The sequence below is a fragment of the Heterocephalus glaber genome, unplaced genomic scaffold (genome assembly GCF_053883595.1).
Source record: "Heterocephalus glaber isolate CG9 unplaced genomic scaffold, H.glaber_assembly_v1.0 deba00001600, whole genome shotgun sequence".
Lineage (NCBI taxonomy): Eukaryota > Metazoa > Chordata > Mammalia > Rodentia > Bathyergidae > Heterocephalus > Heterocephalus glaber.
Window position 1 is genome coordinate 39,925,700 of NW_028258372.1, and position 24,888 is coordinate 39,950,587.

At 39.7% G+C, this 24,888-nt stretch overlaps 1 protein-coding gene across 13 annotated transcripts in view; it reads left to right on the top strand.

The window, feature by feature from the left end:
- Zc3h11a (zinc finger CCCH-type containing 11A) overlaps positions 1-18,930 on the top strand; it is a 53,677-nt gene extending 34,747 nt beyond the window's left edge. For 11 of the 13 annotated variants that reach the window (XM_087193927.1, XM_013078616.3, XM_087193925.1 and 8 more), the window contains 9 exons: positions 730-792; positions 1,997-2,095; positions 3,712-3,780; positions 13,114-13,620; positions 13,905-13,984; positions 14,923-15,241; positions 15,802-15,965; positions 16,529-16,596; positions 16,991-18,930. In XM_087193927.1, coding sequence (XP_087050053.1) covers positions 730-792; positions 1,997-2,095; positions 3,712-3,780; positions 13,114-13,620; positions 13,905-13,984; positions 14,923-15,241; positions 15,802-15,965; positions 16,529-16,596; positions 16,991-17,249 — 1,628 coding nt within the window. In that variant the 3' untranslated portion in view covers positions 17,250-18,930. The remainder of the gene's footprint in view (positions 1-729; positions 793-1,996; positions 2,096-3,711; positions 3,781-13,113; positions 13,621-13,904; positions 13,985-14,922; positions 15,242-15,801; positions 15,966-16,528; positions 16,597-16,990) is intronic. The other 2 variants (XM_087193931.1, XM_087193930.1) reach the window with 1 other exon arrangement.
- The last annotated feature ends 5,958 nt before the right edge of the window (positions 18,931-24,888 follow it).

The window sequence follows — 24,888 nt, forward strand, 5'->3', positions numbered from 1 at the left end:
AGTTATATTTGACTCTAGTATTTAAAATGTTGAAGTTCTTATTCAAGCAGCTTTCATTGTTTTATATAAATTTTTACATTTGCTGTTCACCTGTATTCATTCAGCAAACTTACTGACTTCTCATTATGAATAAAACTATAATAAATCTTTTGAGTTATAGAAAAATGTAATTCTAGTTTTAAGTGTAGTAAGAAATAGGATGTAAATAATTTGTAGTATATAGATACATTTAAATGTTTATGCTAGTCAGACAACAAAGAATCAGCAGGAAGAGCTCTCTCTTGCTGGGATGACCAAGTTATATAACCTACCAGAGTATATAAGGAAAACTACAGCATGGACTTTATAACCAGTTGGTTAAAAACACAATCTTGTCTTCTGTTTGGCTGCTGTTAATAATTAATACTGTAGAATTGCTTTTGTTTGGGCTATGCATTTGACTGTTTAAATTATTGAAGTGGGGTTTTTTGTTGTTTTGTTTTGTTTTGGTAGCGGGGATTGAACTCGGGTCCTTGCACTTGCCAGACAGGTGGTAGAACCACTGAGCTAAATCCCTGGCCTTTTTTTTTCCTTTTAAATGTGATAGTCTTCCTTAAGACTGAGACCTGATTTTCAAGACAATTCCTGGGTGGACTCAAACTAGGGCCAGAACATACTTTGTACCTATTAGTAGCTACTGATGTAGAAAACTTGGCTAATGGTAGAGAAATTTTATTTTTGACATTTCAGGAGAAGAACCCTTGGTTAGACTGAGTCTTACTGAGAGACTGGGGAAACGAAAAGTTTCAGAAGGTGAGATAGTTGTGTGTGTATCTTTTGTTTTTTGCTAGTTCTAGATTAGCATGGTTATCTTTCCCAAACTCTTTTTATAAATCCCATCAATATTGGTTTCCCAATCCCCCTGGATATCTGACTGAAAGTACTTAAAAAATTTGAAATTACAGAAACTTTAAGCACTACAATTTAATTAATTATGACCATGACTAACTGATTAACTGGAGTCAGGACACTTGCTTCAGGTCTTGACTCTTGTCAGTAATTAGTTAGTAATTGGGTAAGATAGACAATCTTTCAAAACCTTAGAGTGAGTTTGTTTGTTTTTTGAGATAAGGTCTGGGTATATCCTTTAGGCTGGCCTTGAACTCATGGTGAGCCTCCTGCCTCAGCCTTCCAAGTGCTAAGATTACAGGTGTGTGCCATCACACCCAGCAGGCCCTTTTTTGGTTTTTGAGACATGGTCTCACTATGTTGTGCAGACTGGCCTTGAACTCACTGTGTAACCCAGACTGGCCTCAGACTCAGGCAGTCCACATGCCTCAGCCTCCTGAGTGCTGGTATTACAGGCGTGCACCACCATGCCTGGCTGTTGAAAACCTTCAGTTTCTTACCTGGAATTGAAGAAAGGCTGTATGGCTTTCAGATTCTTCATGTCACAAGAATACCTTAAAAGTTTATGATGCAGCATTTGGCCAGTTAAGATTTTTTTTGTGAACATTTTTCATATTTCTAATTCTGAACTTGAAACTCCATTTGTAGTTTTAGTTATTTGGTACATATTCATTTGTACATTTTAATTTTTTGCCCCTCCCTTGCCACTCTAGAATATTTTTACTCCTTTTCTAATATTGAATTCCTAAGGCAGCTGGTGCATACACATACCATGTAAATGTAGAAAACTCACATAATTATTCTCTGTTTGTTTTTGCTTATATGTCTGGGGGTGGGTACTGGAGATCAAACTTGGGACCTTGTGCTTACGAGGCAGGAGGCGGCACCACTGAGCTAAATCCCTGGCCAAGATTTTGTATTAGAATATGTTTACAATACATAGCATATTAATGTGAGGTATACATATATATATATCACATCTTGAGCCTTTTACTTCCTTTACCCTCCTATCCCTGTCTTATTTCCCTGTTTCTTATCCTCTTTCTTCTTGTATTTCTTGACCTGGCTAAAGATTAAAATCTTAAACCAAAGTTACCCCCATTTGTAGGTGGTGACAATGATCCCCCATTAAAGCGGAGCCTGGCACAGAGGCTGGGGAAGAAAGTTGAAGCTCCAGAAATGAATACTGACAAAACACCAAAGAAAGGTACCTGTCTTTCAGTACTCTGTGTATCTGTGATCCTGACACTTACTGTAATGTTAACAAGTATGGTTCATCATTCTGTTGTTCAGGCCAATTAGGTTATGTTTTGGTGCCTGTTACTTATTCAACAAACATTTGAGTACTTATTCTGCTAGATTCTCGGTTAGACACCACTGAACAGAATAAAGATAGACCTTAGGAACTTGTAGTGTAATGGCAGTTAAGAATACTTACAGATACATTCTGTGATAAATTCTGTGACAGAGAGAAAGCACAGTAGTATGGGAACATGTAGGAAGGGTACTTAGTGTTGTCATCTGCCAGGGAAAGGTTCACAGAGGATGTGTTGTTGAAGTTTAAACCTGAAGAGGCCATAATACAGAGTCCCAGAGCTGGGAAAGTATGATGTGCTTGAGGAACTGTGTAACTATACCACAGAAGTGGGGTGAAGGGCGTGGTGACTAGAGAGAGTAGCAGGAGGAACTGGATCATTAGAGAACTTTTGAAGCTATCTTAAAGAGTTTGGGCTTTTCCTGGGATAGTAAGAAGCCATTGAAAGGTTATAAGCAGGCATTAGGGGATCAGATTTGCAATTCACAAGTGTTACTCTGCCTGCAGTGTGGAGAAAGTTAAGGAGACAAGGTGCTGGTAGTGATAGCAAGCTATTAACCCAGGAAAGATGGAGATAGTGATACAGATTTAGTGTTCTAGAAATTGATCTGGAGAAATGTGGACTACATTAAGAGAGAGAGATTTGGGAGTTAGGAATGGTATATGTGAAAGAAGTCAAGGGTTGAATTTTGTTCCCCCTTGTATGTTAACAGTGTAACCCTAACTGGTTTTTGGGGGGGAACTGGGGATTGAACTGGTGTACTGTTAAACTAATTACTAAAGAATAAGAAGTTGTTATGCTGAGCATGGTGACGTACGCCTGTAATCCCAGTACTCAGGAGGCTGAGACAGAAGGATCACTGCTACGAGTTCGAGGTCAGCCTGGGCTACTTAGTGAGTTCAAGGCCAGCCTAAACCACAAAGCAAGACCCTGTCTTTGAGAAAACAAACAAAAAAGAAAAAAATGTTGTTGTTTTCTTGTACTTAAATATTTCTTGAAAAAAAAAAATTTCTTGAGAATAAGTAACTTCTTAGTACATTTTTTCCAGCCCAGGAGGCTTTGATCAGTAGATGTTCCCATTTAGGGACTTTCTCACATGCTCAGCACAATTAGAAGTTCTCTTTCTTTGCCAGATTCCCTTCCACATTATGTATCAGTGATACCAGAGATTCTCAATAACTAATGAACATGTTTCAAATAAATTTAGGGGAAGAAAACCTTTTGATACCAAAAGATTTTGTAATGTACAGTAATAGTTATTTCCCTGAATTATTATTTCAATAGATTTTACTTTTCAGAACTAAAGTCACCCCTGCTTCCAGCTTTCCACAGTGCTCTAGGGAATCTGTAACATGTAAATCTCCTCTGGGGAGAAGAATAATTGTAAGCCCATGAGATTAAAAAAAAAAATTACAAATACTCTTAATTTATAAACTTTGAAAAAAATACTTAACCTATAAAGTGTCTGTTCAGATTTTGGATTTTGACTTTTTTTTTTCTTTTATAGTTCAAGTTTCCAAGTCTCTGAAGGAGCGATTAGGCATGTCATCTGGGCCAGACAGTGAGGAGGCAACAGGTACTCAAAATTGTCCTGGTACTTTTATCCTTCAGTTTTTCTTTGGCAATTACTCACTGGTATGAATTCCTTTATTGTATTTAAAGACAGGAAAATGTACGTGCATCACTGTTAATAGTGGGATATCCAACAAAATAGAATTAGATAAAAATTACTATCGTTACATGCTAAAATAATAGCTGTCAAAAAATTCATGGTCACCCAGGGATTTAGCTCAGTGGTTCCAGCTCCTGCCGCGCAAGTACAAGGTCCCAAGTTCAATCCTCGATACCAAAAAAAATGCATTTTCAGGGGATTTTAGCTCAGTGGTTTCGCCGCCTGCTGCACAAGCACAAGGACCCGAGTTCAATCCCTAGTACGAAAAAAAACAAACAAAAACACCACAGAAAAAATTCATGTTCAGATGTTCCAGTGGTACAGCTCAGTGCCTAACATACACAAAGCTGTAGGTTCATCCCCCAGCACCATAAAAAGGTCATTTTCTGAACAGTAATCATAGAAGAGCCAAATTGCATTGTATCAAATGAAGAAAGAGTACAGAAGAGCACTATGTGTGTGTATGTGCAGGTGCACGCGTGCGTGGTACTGGAATGGAATGCAGGGACACTACACAGAGCTACATTCCTAGCCCTTCTTTATTTTTTTTATTTTTGAGACAGGCAGGATCTAGCTGAATTGCTTGGGCTGTCCTCAAACTTGAGACCCTTGTACCTCAGCCTCTAAAGGAACTAGGATTTCAAGTATACACCACCAAACCTGGCTTTTTCTTGAAGTTTATTTTATTTTTATTTATTTATTTATTTATTTTTGTTTCTTTTTTTTTTGGTACTGGGGATCGAATTCAGGACCTTATGCTTGCGAAGCAGGCGGCAGAACCACTGAGCTAAATCCCCAGCCCAGTGAAGTTTGTTTTATTACCAAAGAAATGTTTTCTCAGAGAAAACGTAATCTGTATATAAGGTGTGATAAAAAATACCGTGTATCTTGTTGCATGCCATCAAAAAAACTTTACAGTGTGTCCTTACCCACCTTACTGACCAGACCTGGCATTGTGCAACTTCTGGCTTTTTCACAGTCACATGACCTTGAAAAGTAAACATTTTGTGCTAGGCGTGGTGGTGCATGCCTGTAATTCCAGCACTTGGGAGGCTGAGGCAGGAGGATTGCTGCAAGGTTGAGGCCAGTCTGGGTTACAGAGTGGGTTTGAGGCCAGCCTGGGCTACATGGTGAGACCCTGTCTCAAAAACCAAAAAAAAAAAAATTTTTCTTTTGGATCATTTAAGGATGAAACGGCCGCGACAGCGCAATTAAAGACATGATAGAGGACTTAACAGAACTTCTGAAAGTGGCAAGAATGATGGGATAAGTGTGTTTGAATCAAAAGGGAGTATTTTGAGGGGCATTAATGTCAACGTGGACTTCTGGGAAGATGGCAGAGTGGTAAACTGCAGAGAAACAGCCTCTCCAAGATTTGGTGTCCAGATGCTGTAATATAGCAACATGAGAAAGACAAGGAGGAAAGTGGGTCCCGGGGACTCAGGATGTGAAGGGAGGATTGAAGCCCACAAAGAGTGAAGAGAGAGACTTCAACAAAGAAGGAGGTGGCAAGTTGCACTTTATCCCTGAGCTCTGACTCACTGCATGGGAGGGGGTCTCAAACCTACAGACACACAGTGACTATTGGCAACCCCAGAGGCCTCCACAGAGAACCGCACCCGTGGAACTGAGCAGTGGATGCAGCAGACTGCAGTGGCTGGTGAGTTATTCAGATTCAGAAATCCTCCAGGAGAGGGCAGTTGGCCAGTTGCCATCTTGCAGAGGGGCCAGCTGACCTCGGAACTCAGAGCAGCTGCAAGCTGGCTCCATCAGGGTGAGGCAGAACTGAGATCAAGTCAGCAGACGATCAAGGAGCCAAGTTCAAGCCGGCAGGAGGCACACAGAATGTTTCAGGCTTAACAAATCAGGTTCCAACCTCACAGCCAGAAACCAGTCTGAGCTTCAGAAGTAAAGGTGCAGACTTGCTGGGATTATCCACTACCCCACCCTAAATCCACAGCTGGCTGTCTTGTTTGGATTAATCAACATGGATCTGGGCTCTCTCTGCCCACTTTGTCTACCAGTGACAGCAGAGACACACCTTGAAGTGGACATTTTATTCTTCTTATTCTCTTATTTTTTTTCCTGTGTTTGTTTTCTTAATTGTTTGTTCTTGTTTTTATATGAGTGTGAACATTGCTTCTAGGTTTTTTGTTGTTCTGTTCTTGTGTATATTTCTTCCCTCTCTTTTTCCCTCCTGTCTTCTTTACCAGTTTCCCAAAGTTCCCATTATCTTCCTTTGTCCTCCAGTCTTCAGGGTTCGAACTCAGGATCTTGTGCTTGCCAGGCTGGTGCTGTGCCGTTGAGCTATATCCCTGGCCCTGTCCTCCAGTCTTCTGATCTCTTCCTCTTTTTCTCTCTATTTTTTGCCCCGAACCCCTTTTAAATTTTCTCCCCTCATAGTTAAATAGCCATATTGAGGGGATATTTACTGTATACAATTTCCTGGTTTGTTTTCAATTTTGTTACCCATAAACATACATCATAAGGTTAAAGGTAGCAAATCAGGAGTTACCACAATTTGTCATTTTCTAGGCTGTGTTTGATGCTATAGTTATTGTTGATTGTACTACTTAGTCAAGGCGACATGACTGCTAATTAGTTGTTCTTCCTGGTACGCCAAGACAGATTGCCTAAGGGTCATAAACAGTACTATAGGTCAGTGCCAGTGAACTAAGGGTTAAGCCAAATAGACAACAATTTGTCATCTACAATAAATTGCAGAACTAGGATCTTGTACCAGACTCAAAACCCAAAAGCCAGCTACACCTGGAAGACATCTGTGAAAAGTAGTCATTTTCTAAGGGTTCTTAGTAGCAATAAAGCTACCTGCTGTAAGCAGTTTACAAGCATCAGCCCTATCAACATTTTGTGTGTCTCTGTGTGTGTGTGTATAAAACATGACACTTAAGCAAAATGCATCCCCAGACTTCCAGCTCACCAAAGAAACCCAGGGGGCAGTGAGGTGGAACAGTTCAAAAGCCACCCACCTGGACTCTGAAGTGGTAGCAGAAGTAACAAAGCAGATGAATGAAGCTCTAGAAAAAAAATCAAATCAGAAATAATTACTTAGATAACCACAGAGTTGGTGATCATAATGAAAGACTTGGTTAATGACTCTAGATCAGATACAGATTTAAAAATAGAGGAGCTTAGGGAAATGATGGAAACCATGAACACCCAACATAGGAAAGAAATGGAATCCAAAAAACATTCAAACCAGTATCTGGGAGATTAAAAATTGCATTGAAAGTATATGCAGCAGAACGAGCCAACGTGAGGACAGAATATCAGATATAGAAGACAGGATTGTAATCAGCAATTATGAGAAGCAAGATTTTTTAAAAATAGCAAGGGCCTGGCAAGCACAAGGTCCTGAGTTCGATCCCCAGTACCAAGGGACCACAAAAATCAGCTACTAGATGAGGCAAAGAAGAATAGCAAAAGATTGATCAGAGTCATTGAAAAAACAGGAGATAGCACAAATGACAAAAAAAAACCCTGTTCACAGAAGTAATGGCAGAAAACTTCCCAGGCATGGAAAAAGAATTTGACATATAGAGAAGTGAGGCATGTAAAACTCCAATTAGCTATGATCAAAAATAGATCTTCACCAAGGCGTAGAACTCAAGATTGCAGAAATTTAACAGAACAGAACATTAAAAGTTGTTAGAGAAAAACAAATCACCTATAAAAGAAAGACCATCAGAATCACAGAATCACTTCTCAACAAAACCCTCAAGTCAAAGAGAGCTTGGTGTGAATGTATTTCAAGCCCTAAAAGAAAACAACTTCCAACTGATATTAATGTACCCCATAAAACTATCTTTCAAAATTAATGGAGAAATACTTCCATGACAACACTTGAAGAAATTCGTGACCACCAAACCAGCACTCCAAAATGTCCTGAAGGAGATTCTAGAGATAACAAGGACTGCAGTTCCATGAACCCCAACAGAATGAAGTTACCTGTCAAGGCAAGTACTTAAATAAAAGGGGGGCGGGCGGTGGACCAACAACAGGAAGATAACATGTCAAGGATAAATCAGTATGTATCAGTTATTACCATTAATGTAAATGGTCTCAGTTCACCATTCAAAAGAAACACTGGCAGAATGAATCAAGAAGCAAGACCCAGAAATTTGCTGCATGCACGAAACACATTTGATTGAAAAAGAAATTCATGAACTCAGAGTCAGGATGAAAAACAATACTGCATGTGACAGGTACCCAGAAAAAAGCAGGGGTAACTGTTCTATTTGCAGACAAAACGGATTTCAAGCCAAGACTGATTAAGACACACCAAGGTCACTCCATCCTTGTAAAGGGAACAATCTAAGAGGGATAACAATCATAAATACATATGCACCAAATACCAGCACACCCAACTGTGTAAAACAAATACTAATGGACAGGAAAAATCAAATAAGCACTAATACAGTTGTATTGGGGGACCTCTATACCCCATTGTCACAAGTAGATCAACTAGACAAAAAATCGTACCAGAACTGAACCAAACTTTTGAACAAATGGACTTAGTAGCTGTCTACAGTGTTCCACCCCACAATATCAGAATACATATTTTTCTCAGCTGCCCGTGGGATGTTCTGCAAAATAGATCACATACTAGCTCATAGAACATGCTTAAGTAAATGCAAAGAAATTGAATATAGATGTAAAATTTCTCAATAAGATACTAGCAAACAATGCAGCAAATCATCAAGAAGATTATATGCAATGTAACGACTTTTACTGTAAGAAATTTTAAAAATTTAAACATTTTTCATTTAAACATTAATCACATCTCATAATAAAGTGGACATCCGTGAATGTAACCAATCAGTTTTTTGTTTGTTTGTAGCCATGCTGGGGATCGAACCCAAGACCTTGTACCTGTTATGTAAGCATTCTACCACTGAGCTGTACCCCTAACCATCCAGCTTTTTTGTATGTTGTAGAATTCAGTGTGATGCTTTGGGTGTATGATAAATTAGGTTTCAAATCTGTATTTAAGAATGACATAAGCATATTCTTTCTTCTTCATCCCATCATTTTCTGATGAGTGAACACACATAAAAGGGAATATGATGTTGGATGTTTTTATTCTTTTGTAGACAGCCTGATAGTCTCCCTGGTACGGGGGATCAAACTCAGGACCTTGCTCTTGTGAGGCAGGTGCAGTGGCACTGAGCTAAATTCCCAGTCCTGGAAATTTTTAGGATTTTCTGTCTCTCTCCCTGTTGTGTTGCAACTTTGAAGTGGTGGATCTAAACTGAGATTTCTTTGGTTCATTCTGCAGTATTCAGTGGGACCTTTGAATCTAAGAACTTGTCATTAGCTCTAGAAAACATTCCTCTAATTTCTGAGTATGTGCTCCACTTTTCTTTTTATTTTCTTATAAAATTCTTATTAGACAAATGTCAAAACTTTGATGCGTAGTGCTTTATATGTGTCTTGGCCTTGCCTTCATACTTTCCATCCCTTTGTTTTTGGCCTCATCTTCTGTGAACTGTGTTTATATTTTAGTAGAGATCAGAAATTGACAAAAAATTTCCATGAAAGGTCACATAGAAAATATTTTAGGCTGTGGGTTAGAGTGGTCTAGCTCAGTGTTAGAGTACTTGCCTAACCAGAAGGCCCTAGGTTCACTCCCAACACCACAAGAAACAAAATATATTTTAGACTTTGTAGTTTAGTCTCTGTCATAATAACTCAGTTCTGCCATTGAAGTGGGAAAGCAGCCGTAGGCACTATGTAAATGAGTAAATGTAGCTGTGTTCTGACCAAACTGAGGCAGTGGCCAAATTTGGCTAGTTTGCCCACCCTGTTTTAAACAGCTGGTTTTGGACCAGTCTTGTATTTATTTAGTCTTTCAAATGAGTTTATTTTAGCACTTATGTTTTCCAGGTACTTACTTTGTTCCCTGATTTCTCCTTTTTTCAGGCTGCTGTGGAATTTCTAATTTGAATCTGTTTAGGTTTGTGGTTGAGGCTGGGGTTTTTTGTTGTTGTTGTTATTTTATTTTGTTTTTTGTGGTGCTAGGGATTGGACCCAGGGCATCATGCATCTAGGCAAACACCACAACTCAGAATACCCCTAGCCCTTGAATGTATTTTTAAAAATTATGTGTGTGTGTTATTTTTGGATTCTTACTTCTCTTTATTTTTAATGTTTTTCTACAGTTGCAAATACTTGGCCTAGGTTTCTTCTGTAGTTCAAAAGGCTTTTTTCCCAAATAGTTCTTTTTCTTGACTGGGACTTTTGATTTATGTCTGGCCAGCTGGTGAAGGTGTATCTAAAGGCCGCTTGTGGTCTTCGGGTTTAGCTCAGTGGCACTGACCCTGCCTGGCAAGCACAAGGTCCTGAGTTTGATCCCCAGTACCAGAAAAAAAAAAAGGGGCTGCTTGTGTGGCTTGGAGGCAGAAAAGAAAGGTTGGGGCCCATTACCGTTGCCATAGTAAGAAAGACTTCCTTTACTCTGAGAGGACCTAATTTTTTTCCTTCACTTGCTATGCTTTTTACTCATCCTACCCCACCCCCATACATTTTGCTTGGTACTTGTGAAAGCCGAAAATTTTTATGCATTACTTTTCTCCAGTCCTAATAATATGTTCTTCATAATGTACTCTTCTTGGGTAAATTCTCTTTTTCTTGGGGAGCTGTTCTTAGGAGGAGGTCATGACTGGCCCAGCTGTTCTATAGGTAGCTGTTAAATTTGGAGTATTTGTGTGTGTGTGTGCACGCACGTGTGCACACGTGCACAGTATGCTGGGGATCACACCCAGAGCTTTGTGCATGTTAGGCAAACACTCTTCTGAGCTACATCTGTATTCCTTAAATTTCTATCCTAACATTTATCTTAGAGCCCACTGTTGCTTTTCAAACTGGCTAACCCAAACTGGGCAGTTTAATTTTGTTAGGAAGAGCAGATCTCAGGCCTGCTATTCTTCTTCCATATCTGTATAAATTCAGACATCAGCTTTCTCACCCCAACCCCTCTTCGGGTACTGGGGCTTTAATCTAGGGCCTTTGCACTGAGCTTTTCAAAGTTTTTTTGAGACAGGATCTAGCTAAGCAGGACTAGAACTTGTGATCCTTAAGCTTCAGCCTCCCAGAGTGCTGGAATTATAAGCATGTGCCCCCATGCCCATACTTTGCCAGGGCCATCCTTCTTTTTCATGATCAGCATGGACTTAACTATTTTAAATGTGTTCTATATCATTTTGATGAAATGTTGGTAGGAATGATGTTACCACTTAATGTTATACTCAGAGTGATACATTTGAGAACAATTTGCCATCTTGAAATGGGCAAATTTACAATTTTTTTTAAAGCCTAAGGAGGTATTTCAGTAACAGTTGGAGTGTTCCCTTTTGTAACAAATACTGTATTAATATATGGCTGAGAACAAAATATAGTCACTATTCTCATTAATTATGTATGTGGAGGTACAGACAGTTACAGTACTATGTGATTAGAGAAACAAACTAGAATAGAGGAAATAGAGGATGTCAGATTCTAAGCTGAACTCAGTTAAAACCAACCAGGCAGCAAGAAAAATAAGATAGTAGGGAATGTTCCAAATAGAAGAGACAGTGGACTCATAGAGTTCAGAAAGTGACAGAATACATTGTATTTTTAAAATCTCATTAAAAGTTGTTATTCACTAATTATTTAGGTGTAAATCTCCAAATTATTATGGCTAATTTTTGGTACTGGGGATGGAACCCAGTGGCATTCTACAGCTGAGCTATATCCCCCATCTCCCGATCCCTGCCCTTTTTCTTTTCTTTTTCTGAAACAGAGTCTAGCTAACTTGCCTTATTACTGTCTTGTACTTTGTTGTTGTTGTTGTTGTTGTTTGGTTTTTTGAGACAGGGTCTCATTATATAGTTCAGACTGGCTTTGAACTCACTATGTAGCCCAGGCTGGCCTTGAACTCATGGCGATCCTCCTGCCTCAGCCTCCCAAGTACTGGGATTACCGGCCTGTGCCATCATGCCTGGCACTGTTCTGTACTTTTGTGTATTTCAGATGGTAATCATAGTCATAAAAGTGTTAAGAGTGATACTCCTAAGCCTAAAAAGCTTATATTAGCCCAGTAAAAGGCTAGTGTTAGCCAGAATAATGTGAAAGTTCTGGGAAACTAACATGAATTGTATCTGATTACATTATTCCTTATAGCAAAAATCCATTCACTACATATCAATTTTGGCACATCACAAGTTGCAGAAAAAAATATTGACAAGTACTGAGGTATGACTTTTAATTGATGAGGTTTATGATGACAGAGTTCACCAACTCATAAGAATAGGATTGTCAGAGGCCAGGGATTTAGCTCAGTGGTTTTGCCGCCTGCTGCACAAGCACAAGGACCCGAGTTCGATCCCTGGTACCAAAAAAAAAAAAAAAGGATTGTGACCACAGCAGTATATGTGTACCCATGTTTATAGTGGCACAATTTGTAATAGTGAAAGCTTGGAAACAGCCCAAGTGCCCATCAACTGGTAACTGGATAAAGAAGATGTGTTTTTTTTTATAAAATGGAGTACTACTCAGCCATAAAGAATGAGAAACTAGAGACATTTATAGCTAAATGGATGCATATTGACGCCATCCTCTTAAGTGAAATAAATAGGACACACATATGTAAATACCGAATAGTTTCTCTGGTGTGAGAAACTGAAAGTGTAAATAAGGATTAGAATGATTAAAGCGAGTAATTAATAATTTGAAATAGGAAGAAAAGTCCCAAAAGGGTAGGGGGAGTGGGAGGGGAAGGGGAAAGGAAAGAAGGGAAAGGAAAAATTATGAGAAAAGGAAAAAATGGAAACAAAGTCTCTGTAAATAGGGAAGGGAGCACAGGGAATGGGGAAAAAATAAGAACCCAGATACATCATGCACAGGTACAAGTACCCAATGATAAATGTAAACGTATTGTATACCTAAAATGTACCAATAAAAGAATTTAAGCAAAAAAAAAACAGGATTGTGAAAAAAAAAGATTGTGAATAAATACAGCTCTGCGGTTTTTGCTTTAGTTTTCATGCAGGGCTACTACCTATCTGAAACATGGCAGTGATCTAAAATTGAGAGTGAAACTAATGTGATACTTTTGATCTTTTTGATCATTTTAATTGTCTGCCTGAATGATAACTGTGTATTGCACTGTATTGATCCAACAGAGAGGTCATAAGTGATCAAACTCCAACTATAATGACTTTTTTCCCAAAACAGAAAGCGTTAATAAAATTGGTGAGATCCATGTGAAAACATTAGAAGAAATTCTTCTTGAAAGAGCCAGTCAGAAACGTGGAGAATTGCAAACTAAACTCAAGACAGAAGGATCGTCAAAAGCTGATGAGTCTACATCAGGAACAAGAAGCTCCTCCTCCACTGTCCGAATCAAAACCTTCTCCGAGGTCCTGGCTGAAAAAAAACATCGGCAGCAGGAGACGGAAAGACAAAAAAGCAAAAAGGATGCAACTTGCATGAAGTTAAAGACTGATAGTGAAATTAAAAAAACAGTAATTTTGCCACCCATCACTGTCAGCAAAGGACAATCAGAGGAGCCTCCAGGTAGAACAAAATCTATCCAGGAGGTGCACATCAAGACGCTGGAGGAAATTAAGCTGGAGAAGGCACTGAGGGTACAGCAGAGCTCTGAGAGCACCACTGGCTCCCAGCCCCTCCCCGAGGCCACGTTAGGGACAAGGCGGCTGCTCCGAATCGCCAAAAAAACAGGTCAGTAGACCTACTCCTCTGAGTAATAACCCAAACAGTAGTGTGCCCTGTGGTCTTCATAGTTCTTTGAGAACTTTACCTAGATTTTGAAAACCACTGGATTCAATGAAGCTATTTGTTTATAACAACACTATATAGGTCTTTGATGTTTTAATGTATCTTTTGGGACTTTATCTACAGTTTTCTATGTCATAATTATATCATTATTCTCATTAAGAGAAATACTGTTTAACTTCATCTCATGAAGTTGCCACCTAAATTACTAGTGATACCTTTGAATATAGGTATGAAAGAAGAGAAAAAGCTTCAGGAAGAAAATGAAGTGGCTTCTCAGAACAGTGCTACTAGGACAGAGGCCAATGAGGTGAGTTGGTTTAAAATCACTGTGTAGCTGGGTGTGGTGGTGCAGGCCTGTGATCCCAGTCTCAGGAGCCTGAGGCAGGAGGACTGCTGTAAGTTCAAGGCCAGGCTGAACTACAAAGCAAGACCTTGTCTCAAAAGAAAAAAAAAAAATCATTGTGTAGCTTTGTCCATGGCAAACAGAACCTAGATGAATGGTAAAATATACTTTTTGCTTTTAGCTGATAGTGAATGTCAGACATATCCCTGATATATTAGGTGTCAGTCTCTATGAAAGTTTCCTGTAGTTCTCTCCATGTCAGTGTTTGCCTTTGCCTTTATAAAGCTTTTTTGTTTTTGGTTGGCCATAATATTTTTTAAACTGAAGGTTTTTTTCCCTGCTTCTGAATCATGCATTATACAAAACCTGGTGAACTTTTCTTTTTTTTTGAAACAGGATCTGGCTATGTAGTTTGGGCTGGCCTTGAACTCATTTTGTAGCCCAGACTGGTCTTGAATTCATGGCAATCCTTCTGCCTCAGCCTCCCAAGTGCTAGGATCACAGATATGTGCCACCATGTTTGACAGTATTTGACTTCTGATTGTGTATGTCTAGCCTGAAAAATCTGGGTTCTTTATTTTTAGGCCTTCATTTTTAGCATTGTATTCTCTGTGTAATATCAAGGAGCTTTTCTCCTCAGGTTCTGGATTGTGTAACACTCTGCTTAATGTTAGTGTTAGTCTGGTACTTCATAAATCATCATAGGTTTTGTTGTTTTGTTTTGTTTTTTTGGGTTTTTTTTTTTTTGGTACTGGGGATCGAACTCAGGACCTTGCACTTGTGAGGCAGGCACAGTGTCCCTGAGCTAAATTCCAGGCCCTATCATAGGTTTTTTTTTTTTTCCTTATCATAGGTTTTGAAAAGAACTGATTTTAATTTTGTCATTTTATATTTGCCAAAAGGCTTCAGATGAGACTATAGGAGTTGATACCACAACAGCTCCAGTCAAGAGATGTGAGACCATGAGAGAAAAACAGCAGGAGAGGGGAGCCCCCCAGAAGGAAAAATTGGTCTTGACACCCCTTCAGGGCGATGCAGCCTCTTGCAATTCCCATGTCGTGGAGAAACCTCCACTCACTGCTGTGCCAGGTGTCACACGACACCTTACCAAGCGGCTTCCAGCAAAATCGTACCAGAAGATAGAGGTAGAAACCTCAGGGATTGGGGACTCAGTATTGAATGTGAAATGTGCGGCACAGTCTTTGGAAAAAAAGGATAAAGGTGAGTGTTTTTATAGTATGTATTGCTTTGGGATATTAAAATTACAATACCACGTTTTGGTAACTTCTTGGCAAGAGTTGGGTTGAATTTCATTTATCTTATGTACTGGTCACACCGATGGGTAGTAATATTTGATACTATTCTATAAAGACTAAACTAGATGAGTTTCTCAGAATTAAAATTTTCTGTTTAAATAGCTTTGTCGAAAACTTTCTATGGTGTATTTTTCCTCTGATTTTTTTTTTGGTACCGGGGATTGAACTTGGGACCTTGTGCTTGTGAGACAGGCACAGTGCCTCTGAGCTAAGTCCCTGGCCCTTTGTCATGTGATTTTGAAGAAGAAAAATACCAGGGAATAGAGTAGTAACAAGTTCAAGAACCAGTGAATCAGATTGAGTGTGTATTACCTACATTATAATCACCTGTAGTAGATTATTTTCAGTCTGGGGATTTTATTTATTTACTTGATATTTCTAGTACAATAGGAATTTTGATATTTTATTGAGTTATTCTTCATGTAAAAGATACTATTCTAGCTGTTAATTTTCTGTTCCTTGTAGCTAAACCCAAAGTAAATGTGAAGCCATCTGTGGTTAAAGTTGTTTCATCTCCCAAACTGGCCCAGAAACGCAAGGCCTCGGAGATGCATCCTGCTGTTGCAGCTGTGAAGCCACTCAGCTCCAGCCCCGCCCTGCAGGAAATTCCAGCCAAAAAAGCAGCTGTGGTAAGAAGCACTTCCACTTCAGGTGGCTTTGTTCTGTATGGTAGAAAGATTGACACTCCATTGGCTCTCTGTATCTGTGTGCAGCACTTTCATTTTCTGTGCATTTTGATTGTTTAGGTTGTTGCTGTATTTTACATTTACACTTAGACATTTGTGAAGTGTTACAGGATTTTTTAAAAAACTGATTTTTGGATGGTAAGATATTTTGCTTACTTGTGTGCTCAGCCTTTGGATTATTGATTCTTGGATTCCTCGGTTTGAAGAATGGTAGCTGCCAGGTGTGGTGGCACACACCTGTAATCCCTGCTCTCGGTAGGCTGAGGTAGAAGGATTGTCCCAAGTTCGAGGCCAGCCTGAACTACATGGCGAGACCAGTGGGCTGGGGATGTACCTCAGTGGTAGAGTGCTTACCTGGCATATGCAAGGCCGGGATTCAAGACCCAGTACCCTAAAGGGGAGGAGGAAGAAATAGCCATGATTCTAAAAAGATAGCAAAAGAAAATGGCTGGACTCAGATATCAACACCTGACTCTTACGGAATTACCTTACTCTTCCTTGTGTAGGCTGTTGTCCCACTGCCCTCTGAGGACAAATCAGTCACTGTGCCTGAGACAGAAACACCTAGAGACAGGTAATGCATTGTATTTTTTTTAATCAAACTGTAGACCACTATATTGTTTATGCTCTCTAGAGAATAACACTTAAAAGTTTAGGTACATTTAAATAAATCTGCTGAACTTCAAGTTAATTGTTAAGAAAACATGAAATTCAGGATTATTCTCCCTTGGCACCATTGTTTATATTTTGCCTACATTATCCATAAGCTGTTTTAAATGCCTGGCTAAATTATCCCCTTCAATTGTAATCGTGGTTGGTCTCAGATCAGTGAAACAGTTTTGTCTTATTACGTATGTGCTCAGAAACAACTTTGGCTAACTCTGTGTGTCCCTGAGACAAGGTGGTTCAGCTAACCATTGCAAAGAGGCACACTTGGTTCTGATAATCCTTTCACTTCTTTCTTACAGTTTTGTGCTGCCTCCAACCCAGTCCTCTTTAGACCCTGCCCCCCCGGAAGGATCAGCCCCTTCCTCATCCCAACTGGCCACGAAAACTCGCCGGCTCAGCTCTGCCTCGGCAGGAAAGGCCCCCCTCTCTGTGGAGGATGATTTTGAGAAGTTAATATGGGAGATCTCGGGAGGCAAATTAGAAGCTGAGATTGACCTGGACCCTGGGAAAGATGAAGACGACCTTCTGCTCGAACTCTCAGAAATGATTGATAGCTGAAGGTGGTAGTAAGGACACTTCAAAAAAAAAAAAAACCTCACCAAAAAAAAAGACTTCATTTGATCTATTCTGACATGTACCTGAGATGATTATTTCTTTATTCTTGAATTTGCCCCAAATCAGAAGTATACCTCTGAATTACTGTATATGTCCTGGATTCCTTGGGGTTGGATTTTTCAAGACCCTTGCTCACCATTTTGTCCATTTAATGCCATTGTTTAGCATCTTTGAGAAAAGTTCTGTAATACCCTTCTCTCCACAAAAAAAAGAGACTGAGAGGGAGCTCTGAGTTGAAAGGGTGTGAGAGAACTTAGTGATTCCTTGAGGTGTTTGTCATGTTCATCTGTTTTCCCTTTGTTGTATCCTTTCTTTTATGTATTGTCTTAATGTACTTAATATTATCTGTGTTTGAAATGGATGAAGACAGCTGCTACCATTGTGGACCAAATTCCATGCTACCACTAAACAAAAACCCCACCAGTCTGCGTTAAATTGTATGTCTTTTTAATATTTGGAGATTTCATTTAAGCTTTAAAGAGAGCTGAGTAGCTCAAGAAAACTGAAATATGGACATGATTTTGATGCTTCAGCTGCTCTGTAAGCCTCTGAAGAGCAATAGCTAATTTATTATTACTGTAATTTTTTAAAAGGCTTTAAAGTGCCTCAGGGGTCCCCTGATCCTAATTTTCTACTTCCGGGATTCCCTGGATTAGAGGAATTATTTTTTAGTATGAAAGTTGTCCCTTTTCTTCTTCAGTACATGCCTTCCTACTGGCATTGAATTATCACAGGGACATAAAGTGGTCGATTTTTAAATTTCTAACTCGCAGCAAGCTCCTCTTGCCCAGTATTTATTTGGTACCCTTTAACCACCTGAATGGAAAAGAAAAAAGAACTCATTAAAGCTGCAATTATTTATCTAAGGACCATAGCCGTACAATGAATTGTACTGTAGCTGGGATTTTGAGATGCTCTGGGGGTGTATTGTATACCTTCCAGTTTTCTACATTTCTGAATTTTTCTTTTCTTGATGTTGATCTCCTTCATATCACCTCAAGGGTTAGACTTGTGAAGGAACAAGTATGATGGGGATAATAGTCTTGAAAGGAGATATTGTACATAATCAGAAGGAGGAAAGGAGAATCTGCCCACTTTGACATTTGCTGTAGGTGGCCAGTTTTGTTTCTCATAGGGAAATTGAACCACCTGTTGTGTTGGCTCCTAAGGAACTATTGTAAGTGGCTCATCAAGAGTTGAACTTCATGTAGCCTTGTTGGGAATATGGAAAAGGAAGAAAGCCACAGGACTGCTCATTCAGTCTTGGGAAGATCTGGATGATTCTGCACAAGCAAAAATGACTTGAAATTTATGTACAGACACCTCTATGAGTCCATCTCCAGCTGACTGAATGTTGTATTATAGCCCTTCTCCAAAGCAGAGGTGAAATGTTCTGGTTTCGCCACAGATTTTATGAACTCATTTCATTTTTGGAATCAACTTAAGGATTCCAGGTACCTTTTGTATATAACCATTATTCTTTTGCTTTTTTAAAAATGATTTGTTTCATATTTAAAACCCTTGTATTAGTCAGTGATTCATGTTCATCATTATTTGAATCATTTGCCATCACAGAAAGAGAAATACTTGTCTTTCAAATAAAACCGGTGTAGGAAAGACTTGACAGTGGAGTTAAGTGGTTTTATAATCAGTCCAGGTTCACCTTGATAACTGGCCCCAGCTGTCACTGGCTTTTCATGTAAATCCTATTTCTGTTTGGGTTTACAAACCTTTCACCAAGGACAAACTCAAACTTAGCCATAACTGTACCCAGTTGTAGCCGCATAACTTTATATAAAAAATTCATGTCATATGTATTGACTTCTTCTAACCCTGATACTTAGTCCTCCTCGTAACTGAAGTGATGCCATTTTTTAAAAGGAGGGAGGGTTTAAAAGTGATCTTTTATCCAGTGATTTAGAATTTTCAAGCAGGAAGGTGAAGTAGTTGAATTCAGGAGAGTTCAGGTATTTTCAATATGGGTAGCTGTTTTTGTTATGAGAGTTCATACAAAGTTGTTAGTGACCAAAGTCCACAAGGCCCTGGACTCAGTCACCAGCATGGGTTGGGGGCAGGGGGCCCCAAAAGGTTCGATTCATTTCACAAATACCAAAACTACATCATTGTGGTGATAGGTTTCAATGTTATAAGAAATGGGCCCAGGGCTGGGGATTTAGCTCAGTGGTTCCAGCGCCTGCCTTACAAGCACAAGGTCTCAAGTTCAATCCCTGGTACCAAAAAAAAAGAAATGGGCCCAAGTGTTGCAGTTTGGCCATATCTAGAAATACCAGGAGTTTTACGATTCATATATTTATCTCAAGATTAATGACCTAGAGTTTTGACCCCAACACTAAATCCCAGTGGATCATCTCTATATGCCAGACTGCTTTTATCTCAAAATTTTGGAGCTAGTATGGACAGGACTGAAATAATTACAGTTACACCAAGCTTGATGTATACTGATCAAGGGATTTATATTGATCCTTTTCTAAAATTGTGCCTTTGTCAGGTGTGGTAGTACTCACCTGTAATCCCAGCACTGTGAGAGGCAGAGACAGGAAGACCAAAGTTCAAATGCAGCCTGAACAACTTAGTAAGACCCTGTCTCAAAATTTTAAAAAGGGGTGGGCATATAGCTCAGTGTGAAGGCTCTAGAGTCCATCCCCAGTGGGAGGAGGGAGGAGGATTTTCTTAATTTTACCAGAAAAATTCCACAAATTTTAAAAATGTTTCATGGCTTTGAATTTAGCAATAGGAAATGCATGGTCTTCAGTTGTAACTGCTTAATAGGTAATACTGTCTTTTGACTTTGAGACAGGCTCTCATTATGTAGTCAGACTGACCTTAAATTCACTATGCAGCCGAGGCTGGCCTGGAACTCATGGCGATCCTCCTGCCTTGGTCTCAAGTACTCGGGTTACAGGCATGCACCCACCATACTTGGCAGTAGCACTATTTTAAACTAACCTTTGTTGAGTACTTTTAACTCATATACCCATTTTGACATTAAATCCTACACTACATTGAAAGAACAGCTGAGCATGGTGGCACATACCTGTAGTCCTAGCACTCAGGAAGCTGAGGCAGAAGGATCACCAGGGTTGGGGGCCAGACTGGGCTACATAATAGGTTGAAGGCCAGCCTGGACTACATAGTGAGACTGTTTCAAAAAAAAAAAACAACAAATGAAACAAAAAAAGATGACTGCTTTATTCGCCCATAGTGATTTTAAGAATAACGGTAAATAAAGTATATATAGGGCTGGGGATTTAGCTCAGTGGTTCTGCCACCTGCCTTGCAAGCACAAGGTCCTGAGTTCGATCCCTGGCACCAAAAAATATATATATATATGAACATACGCTTTCTTTTTTTTTTTGTTTTTGGAACCAGGGATTGAACTCGGGTCCTTGGACCTGCGCAGCAGGCGACAAAACCACTGAGCTAAATCCCCGGCCCCAGTTAACATATTCTTAAGTACCATTGGGTTTATTTGAGCTTTTTAAAGAGTTCTTTAAAAAAATGATTTTAGACAACAGGGGATGATGGCAAATGCCTGTAATCCTAGCCACTGAGGAGGCTGAAGCAGTAGGATATCAAGTTCAAGGCTAGACTGAGCAATTTAGCAATACCCTATCAAAAAAGGCTGGAGATTTGACTCAGTGGTCTCTAGCATACATGAGACTTTCAGTTCAACCTTTAGTATCAGAAAATAAATAAAAAGACCTGATTTTAGAAAGCTGCACAAATCTTTGAAAATTCCCACTACCCAAACATTTGAGTATGTTAATAATTGTTATCTTTAATTATAATTAATAAGTATAATTATTAAGTACTATGAATTATACTAAAAAACTTTACAATATTATACAATAAAATGGGCAAAAAAAAATAAGAACTGTTCTTTTTTTTTGGTACTGGAGATCGAACTCAGGCCTTTGCGCTTGCAAGGCAGGCAGCAGAACCACTGAGCTAAATCCCCAGCCCAGAACAACTGTTCTTAAGAACAGAAATCCAGGATGTAATTTTATATTTTAAAAATATTTAGGATTCAGAAGACATACTGAGTAGTCCTATTACTATTTAGATTTAGTTAGATTTAACAGCTAAGATGTTGAAGAGTCTGTGGCAATAAGCAAAGAACAGTGAATTAAAACTTAAGTCTTGCCACATCCCTGATATTTTTAGACTCAAATTTGACCTCAAGAATGAAGCAGCAAGGGCCAGGGGTTTAGCTCAGTGGTTTTGCCACCTGCTGCGCAAGCGCAAGGACCAAAGTTTGATCCCCGTACCAAAAAAAAAAAAAAAAAAAAAAACCCTATAGAGCTATGAGTGTGAGAAAGATAAGGAATTTAGAGAAGAGAAACTGTTTAAAAAAAAAAAAGACTCCTATTTGTTGAATTATGTGAGTGAGACAGGGAATTAGATGGATTAAAAACATTCAAAAGGAACAAAGGACAAAATTTCAAGGAGAAAGAGAAGCAAAATGGAAGGGATACTTACCTGAGGTCACTTGCTTTGGTTAGGAGCTCAAGGAGGGTTTATGAAGATTACAAAAGCTACAAGGCTCCAAGTGGTGGTGCAGTAGTATAATTCTAGCACTGTAGGAAGCTGAGGCAGGAGGATGACAAGTTTGAGCCCAGACTGGGCAATTTAGCAATTTGACAAGACCCTGTACAAAATAAAACAGGCTGAGCATATAGCTCGCTGTGAAGGCACTGAATTCAATCACAGTACCTCGAAAAACATTTTTTTTCATTAATTGCCACAAAGTATCTTGGACTCTTCACCCTTTGGGGCTCAGGTTAGAACATGCAGAACTCAGCTATCATTAAGCACTATGGGCCATTAAGGATGGATGGATATAAGCCAAATCCTTGCTCTTGAAGTACTTAGGAAACAACTTTAAAAGTAACAGGAATGGGGCCGGGGATTTAGCTCAGCGGTTTTGCCACCTGCTGCGCAAGCTCAAGGACCCAAGCTCCTCAATCCCTGTTACCAAAAAAAAAGTAACAGGAATGAAGTAAGTGTAAGTATTAAGTTGACAACGCCATAGACAATGTTTGTGATTGGATAGAGCTAGAGTTTGAATAGCTTCAAAGGAGATGATTTAAGCAGTAACTGATTCAGCAGGTAAGGTTTGCTTTTAACATAACTTCTAACCCTCCCTTAGTCATCTACTGAGGCCCTGCATTGTTTTATTCTTGCTCAGGAGGCTACTAATACTACTTTTTTTTTCAGTATCGGAAATCAGGACCTTGAGCTTGGCAGGCAGGCGGGGTGCCACTGAGCTAAATCCCCAATCCTGGCTACTAATACTCTTGGCTGTGGTATAAACTGATATTTTTCAAGATCTGTTTTTTCCCCATTTAGTTTATTGGTACATTTTAGGTATAAAATACAGTTACATACATCATTGGGATCTTGTACCGTTACATGAGTATCTTGGTTCTTATTTTTTTTCCCCTTCCCCTGCCCTCCCTTCACCCCCTCCACCCTTGCCTATTTGCAAAGACTTTGTTTCCATTTTTTTCCTTTTCTCATTTTTTTCTTTTCCCTTCTTTCCTTTCCCCTACCCCTCCCACTTCCCCTGCTCCTTTAGACCTTTTCTTCCTATTACACAATATCAATTATACATTTTTAAAATTACAATATCAAGATCTAGGAAACATTACCACAGATTTTACGGAATTTAAAAGGATATAGAAAGCATATTACAAAAATCTTTTTTGAAATAAATTTGACAACTTCTAAGAAGTACCTTGGAAGACAAATTAATGAAACTAACTCTGGAGGAAATATAAAATTTGAATAGCACCTATTAAAGAAAGTATATTCCTAGCTTGAAAACCTACCTATATGACAACAACAGGTTCATATACATTTTAATTGATAAATTATATCAAACATTTAAAGCAGAAAAAAGGAACACTTCTCCCCTCATTTTAGGAAATCAACATTGTGCTAATCCTAAACCTGGATAAAGATAATAAATCTTCAAAGTTTGTAAACATTTCAAATAATATTAAATGTTAATGATTTACATTTACATAGTGCTAATTCTTGTCCCACTAAATATTAACATAAAAATATATGCACAAAATATCAGGGACTATACATGGATATGCTGATACATTCCCTGAATATGAGTGTATAAAGTTTACATTATTCTTGGAAATATTTTCTTTATTGACTGGCATTTAAAAGCTTGTTTTTAAGTTCCATTAATATCAATTGCTGGGCCAGGGATTTAGCTCAGTGGTTCTGGCGCCTGCCTCGAAAGTACAAGGTCTCGAGTTCGATCCCCCTAGCAGAAAGCTTTTTGGTGTTGATAATTTTGACAGCATACTCTTGTCCAGTAGAGATTTTCATACATCTTCTCACCACTGAGAATGCCCCCTTTCCGAGCTCCTCGAACAGCTGGTACTCATCGGTGAACCTGGTGCAGGTGGCGGTGGAAGCCATCCTCGGCCGGCACTGGGGCAGGCGTGCGGCGTCCCCGGGACTGGCCCGGCGGCGCTGTCACCCAGGCCCGCTCACTTTCCCAGTCCCGAAGTCTCTCGCTCGCTTGTTCACCGGCGAGGAGGGCACGCAGGGGCGGGGCGGGCTCAGCCGACCAGAGGGCGGCGCGGGTCTCCTCTGCCGCCAGTGGGCCTGGCTCGCCTCCTCGGTCTCTGGAAGATCTCTGCGCCCTCTTTCCAGCCCCTCTCCCAAAATGTCAAAGTCTTCTGGAAGAGAAAAGTGGGCCGGGAGAAGGAGACCCGGCTGGGTGCTGGTTGCGTGGAGGCAAAACCATCCGCGGCGGCACAAGAGGAGCTGGGACGCACAGCCCCAGCCCGAGGCAGCTGTCGTGCGCGCGGCACAGGAACTCGGCTGTCCAAGAGCCCGCGGGCTGGGGACGCGCCGAAGGAAGGAGTGCTGAGCCCCGACTTGTATGTCAAGCTCTTTTCCCCTGCTTGGAAAGTTTTCTGCCATCACTCTGTGAACCGTTTTTTTAATGTCGTCTGCACTCTGTCCTGTTTCTTCCTTGACTGCAGTCAGTCTTACTCTTCTTTGCATCGTCTAGCAGGTGCTGGATTGATTTCTTGTGTTCCCTTACAATTTTAAAGCAATTTTTCTTTTCCTGTCACTAATTGCAATCTTATCTTCTATATCTGAAATTCTGTCTTCACATTGGCTCATTTTTCTGTGTAAACTTTCAGTGGAGTTTGTAATCTCCTGGAAATCTGTTTGTATCTGTTTTATGGATTCCATTTGTTTCCTATGTTGGGATTCCATCGTGTTCCTCAGCTCCTCTATTTTTTTTATCTGTGTCCTCTCTAGATTTGTTAATCATGTCTTGCACTATTGGCACAATCTCTGCTGTTATGTGAGAAATTATTTCTGATATCATTTTTTCCAGACCCTCTTTTGTTGCCAGTTCAGGGAGTCCAGGTGGTTGAGTATCAGATTGTTCCATCTCTTTTACCTTTGGGGTTGCTGTAGGTGATCTGGAAGTCTGGTTTTGAGGCTTGTTTACATGTCTTCCCATTTCCACGGGGGGGGGGGGGGCGGGGGTGCTGCTGGCACCCGCACAGCTCACCTT